At 53.1% G+C, this 6000-nt stretch overlaps 1 protein-coding gene across 1 annotated transcript in view; it reads left to right on the top strand.

The window, feature by feature from the left end:
- The window catches only part of LOC138803651 (alpha-2-macroglobulin-like), a 42302-nt gene that overhangs the window by 22004 nt on the left and 14298 nt on the right, over positions 1-6000 (top strand). The window contains exons 16-19 of the mRNA XM_069987696.1: positions 630-797; positions 1946-2042; positions 2735-2888; positions 4013-4241. Coding sequence (XP_069843797.1) covers positions 630-797; positions 1946-2042; positions 2735-2888; positions 4013-4241 — 648 coding nt within the window. The remainder of the gene's footprint in view (positions 1-629; positions 798-1945; positions 2043-2734; positions 2889-4012; positions 4242-6000) is intronic.

A 6000-nucleotide genomic window follows, 5' to 3' on the forward strand; every position in this document is an offset into this window, starting at 1 on the left:
AAACAGATAGACAGACAGACACAGATACAGATACAGACAGCCAGACACAGATATAGACAGATAGACACAGACAGATAGACAGACACAGACCGACAAACAGATACAGACAGATAGACACATAGGCGTAGATGGCAGGGAGAGAGAGGCAGGCAGACAGACAGACAGTCAGACAAACATGCACACATAGATGGCAGGGAGAGACAGACAGACACACACACACAGGTGTAAATGGCAGGGAGAGAGAGGCAGGCAGACAGACAGACAGACAGATAGCAGGCAGAGGCAGAGATGGACAGACACAGACAGACAGATGCATACATCCAAACATACATGCGTAGATGGCAGGGAGAGATAGGCACAGACAGACAGACAGACAGATACATAGATAAATGGCAGGCAGAGATACACAAACACATAGATATACAGACACAGATAAATACAGACAGACAAACATACATGCGTAGATGGCAGGGAAGGAGATAGGCAAACAGACAGACAGACAAAGAGATGGATGGATGGATGGATGGATGGATGGATGGCAGGCAGGCAGGGGCAGAGATGGACAGACAGATACGTACACACACACACACACACACACACACACACGATTGTGCGCGCCTCCCCGGCAGGTGTACAATCTGCTGCCCGTGAAGGATCTTACCGGCTTCCCCGAAGGGCTGGCCCCGCACGGGGAGGACACGGGCGAGTGCGTGGACCACCAGAACGTGTACATCCACGGAATCCTCTACTCCCCGGTCTCCAACTCAGACGAAAAGGACATGTACATGTTCCTGAAGGTAGGCCCCCCCCCCCGCACCTCCCTCCCAGAACACACTGAGGCTCACGTCCCCAATCCTAGCTCCTCGGAGGCTGGAGTCCGAGGACCAAGGTTGGAGGCCAGGAAAAATTTATATATATATACTTATGTGTAATTGTTGTACTCCTATTATCTATTATGCAAGTTATACATATATGTCGTATAAGAGTATGTAACATATAACATGTATATGGGTAAATGTTGGCAGGTATTTACCTATCTCTAGATATGTATATGTTTAGAGATCTATTCATGCGTAACTTTTACAGTTGTATTATATAGTATGCAACTTATTATATAAATATATTTATATATAAATATATAAATATATAAATATATAAATATATAAATATGACGTAATATGTTATATATATAATATGTATATAGATAAATTTATATGTATATAAGCAGATATTTATCTCTATAGATTTGTATATATTTATAGATATATACTTATGTGTATTTATACATAGATTATGTGTATTTATAGATAGATATATACATAAGTAGAAATAGATACATATATCTAAATAGATACACAGGTAGACAGATATTAACTTGTATATAAATATATGTTTATGTATTTATATATATATACATAGACATGGGTAAACACATAGCTAGATGTATTTCTATATCTACATATATTTCACAGGTGGAAGGTTATTTCCTTAGTGATTGGAAATTGGAATTGAAGATTGGAGTTGATGAATTTCACACGGGCAGTAACTAATAGAGCTACCCAGGAAATCAAGGCTGGGAAACGTTCAGCCTCCTGGGTGATCTATACTGATCCCGCTTACAGAAAGTAATACAGAAAAAGTGTCATCCCAGCCACCTCAGGAGGCTGAGATCTGAGGATCATGGTCCAAAGCCAGGCCAGGCAGGAAAGTCTAAGAGACTCTGATCTCCACTGAGACACCAAAAAGCCATCCACGGGAGCTGTGACTTATGTGGTAGAGCACCCGCCTTGAGAAGAAAAACAAAGCATCCAGGGCTTGAGTTCAAGGTGCACGTGCACACACACACACACACACACACACACACACACACACACACATTTCATATTAAGCAAAGCACACTTTAGCATGCAAAGTGCATTCATCAGCTGTTCCATTTCCTTTGCAGGACATGGGCTTAAAGGTGTTCACCAACTCCAAGATTCATAAACCCAAAGTGTGCGCCCAGCCTCCACAGTACGAAGTGCAATATTCAAGATATGCGGGTAAGAAAATTAATTATTGCCTAAAACACTCCGATCAAATAATTTTAAAGATAAAATGTGATGTAAAAACATGAGGCGGGTGCTGTAGCTCCCGCCTGCCATCCCAGCCACTCAGGAGGCTGAGATCTGAGGATCGCAGTTCAGAGCCAGCCCAGGCAGGAAAGTCCGTGAGACTCTGATCTCCAATAAACCACTAGAAAACTGGAAATGGTGCTGTGGCTCAAGGGGTAGAGCGCCAGCCTTGAGCAAAATGAGACTCCTCAGGTCCTGAGTTCGAGTCCTATTTCTGGCCCCAAAACTATTCTTGAAAATCATTTATGAGGAATCTGATTCGACCAAATACAAAACAGAAACAGAAACCCTGCACCTTGAAAGCGCTCGCGTGGCTAGGTGCCCTGGCCCACGCCTGCCATCCCAGCTGCTCACGGGGAGGCTGAGATCTGAGGATCGGGGTTCAAAACCAGCCCGGGCAGCAAACCCAAGAAATTCTCACCTCCCATTAGCCAGCCAAAACGAAGACCAAATAAAAGTCAGAGGCGTGGCTCACGTGGCAGAGGGCCAGCTTTGAGTGAAAAAACAGGAGTGGAAGGCCCAGAGTGTGTCACACACACACACACACACACAGAGTGCGTGTGTCATACCCTCCCTCCCTCCTTCTCTCCCCCTCCCTCCCTCCCTCCCTCCCTCCGCAGAGCCCGCGGCCCTCATGTACCGCGGCAGCGGGCACGAGCGCTCCTTGCAGGTGGGCAGTATGCAGGTGGACAGGGCCAGCGGGCCCGCCGCGCCCCCCACGCCCGTGCGCAAGTACTTCCCCGACACGTGGATCTGGGAGCTGCAGCGGATGGAGTGAGTGCTCCCCACCGCCGGCCACCCGCACCCTCCCCCCTCCCCCTCCTCTCCTCCCACTCCCCTCCTCCTCCCCTCCCCCTCCCCCTCCTCCCCTCTCCCTCCTCCCCCTGCCCTCCTCCCCTACCCTCCCCCTCCTCCTCCCCTCCTCCCCTCCTCCTCCCCCTCCTCCATCCCCCTCCTCCTCCTCCCCTCCTCCCCTCCCCCCTCCCCTCCTCCCCTGCCCCCCTCTTCCCCCGCCCTCCTCCTCCCCTCCCCCTCCTCTCCCTGCCCTCCTCCTCCTACCCTCCTCCTCCCCTACCCTCCCCTCCTCCCCCTGACCTCCTCCTCCCCCTGCCCTCCTCCTCCCCCTCCCCTCCACCTCCTCCTCCTCCCCTTCCCCCCTCCCCCTCCTACCCTGCCCCCCTCCTCCCCTCCCCCTACCTTCCTCCCCCTCCTCCTCCCCTCCTCCCCTCCCCCTCCTCCCCCTACCTTCCTCCTCCCCTCCCCCTCCTCCTGCCCTCCTCCTCCCCCTGCCCTCCTCCTACCCTCCCCTGCCCTCCTCCTACCCTCCTCCTCCCCCTACCCTCCCCCTCCTCCCCCTGCCCTCCCCCTGCCCTCCTCCTCCCCTCCCCCTCCTCCCCCTGCCCTCCTCCTACCCTCCTCTTCCCTCCTCCTCCTCCCCTCTTTCTCTCCCTCCCTCCTCCTCTCTTCCCCCTCCTCCTCCCCTCTTCTTCCCCTCCTTCCACTCCTCCTCTCCCCTGCTTTTCTTCTTCCTCCTCTCCCTCCCCCTCCCCCTCCTCCTCATGTCCTCCCCCTCCCCCTCCTCCTCCTCATGTCCTCCCCCTCCCCCTCCTCCTCATGTCCTCTCCCTCCCCCTCCCCCTCCTCCTCATGTCCTCTTCCTTCTCCTGTTTTTGTTCCCCTCCTCTTCCCTCTTCTCCCCCCCCCCCCACCTCCTCTTCCTCGACTTCATCCTCCTCCTCTTTGCTTCTTGCCAATCTTGGGGTTTGAGCTCGGGGCCTGGACGCCATCCCTGCACTCCTTCTGCTCTGGGCCTCGGCTCTCAGCCTGCTGAGGGGCGGGGGTGGGGTGGGGGGACCCCCGATGGGCACCCCCCTGTCCTCACCCGCCTCCCGCCCCCAGCGCCTCGGGCGTGGCTGACGTGGAGGTGACGGTGCCCGACACCATCACGGAGTGGAAGGCCTCGGCCCTGTGCCTGTCCCCGGACGCCGGCCTCGGCCTCTCGCCGCCCGCCTCGCTGCGCGCCTTCCAGCCCTTCTTCCTCGAGCTCACGCTGCCCTACGCCGCCATGCGCGGAGAGACCTGCGCGCTCAAGGCCACCGTGTTCAACTACCTGCCGCACTGCATCCGGGTACCGCCGGGGGGACACACAGCCCACAGACACACAGACACACACACAGCCCACAGACACACAGACACACACACAGCCCACAGACACACAGACACACACACAGCCCACAGACACACAGACACACACACAGACACACAGACACAGCCCACAGACACGGACACACACAAACACGGACACACACACAGCCCACAGACACACACACAGACATATACAGACATGGGACACAGGACACAAACACACACACAGCTCAGACACACACACACAGACCCACACAGCCCACAGACACACACACACAGGACACAGACATAGACACAGACACACACACACAGCCCACAGACACAACCCACAGACACACACACACAGCCTACAGACACACACACAGCCCATAGACACAGACACAACCCACAGACACACACAGCGCACAGACAGAGGACATGAACATAGACTCGGACACACACACACAGGACACACACAGCCCACAGACACGGACACAGACACAACACAGATACAGACATGGGACACAGACACAGGACACAGACACAGCCCACAGACACAACACAGATACAGACATGGGACACAGAAACAGACACAGACATGGACACAGACACAGGACACAGAACAGGACACAGACACTGGCACAGACACAGCCCACAGACACACACACAGACACAGGCCACAGATACAGACACAGACACAAGACACACACACACCGACACAGGACACGGACACAGACACACACACACACAGAGACACAGCCCACAGGACACGGACACAGACACTGACCCAGGCCACAGACACAGACATGGAAACAGCCCATGGACACAGACACAGGCCACAGACAACACAGACACAGACACACACACACAACACAGACACAGACGCACACAACACAGACACAGACACAACACAGACATGGACACACACACAACACAGACACGGACGCACACAACACAGACACACACACAACACAGACACAGACACACACAACACAGACACAGACACACACAACACAGACAGGAACACAGACACACAACACAGACACGGACACACAACACAGACATGGACACACACACAACACAGACACGGACACACACACAACACAGACACAGACACACACACAACACAGACAGGGACACACACACAACACAGACACAACACAGACACAGGACACGAACACAGACACAGAAACAGACAGCCCACAGACACGGACACAAGACACAGACACAGGACACAGAAACAGACACGGAAACAGCCCATGGGCACACACACAGGCCACAGACACAACGCAGACATGGGACACAAACACAGAAACAGACACAGCCCATAGACACGGACACGGGACATGGCCACAGACACAGACCTGGACACAGACACAGACAGACAGACACAGCCCACAGACAAACACAGACACATCCACAGGCCACAATTACAGCCACAGTCCACAGCCATGGCCATGGCCCCAGACAAGTACCCAGACTCCCTCATGACAGCAAACACCACACCTGTCACAAGCACCGCAGGAAGAAGACGTTCAGAGACATTTTACGTCATAGGAGATGTCTGTGTCACCTAAGGTACTAGGTACTGAGTACTGACTCTTCCCCTATGTCATCTAAGGTGCTACGCACTGAGTACTTCGTCTCATCTATGTTATCTAAGATACTAGGAACTGAGTACTTAACCTTCATCTGTGTCAGCTAAGGTGCTACACATTGAGTGCTTAGTCTTCAGCTATGTTGTTTAAGGTATTAAGCAAATG

The sequence above is a fragment of the Dipodomys merriami genome, unplaced genomic scaffold (genome assembly GCF_024711535.1).
Source record: "Dipodomys merriami isolate MVZ:Mamm:240054 unplaced genomic scaffold, mDipMer1.0.p SCAF_345, whole genome shotgun sequence".
Taxonomy (NCBI): Eukaryota; Metazoa; Chordata; class Mammalia; order Rodentia; family Heteromyidae; genus Dipodomys; species Dipodomys merriami.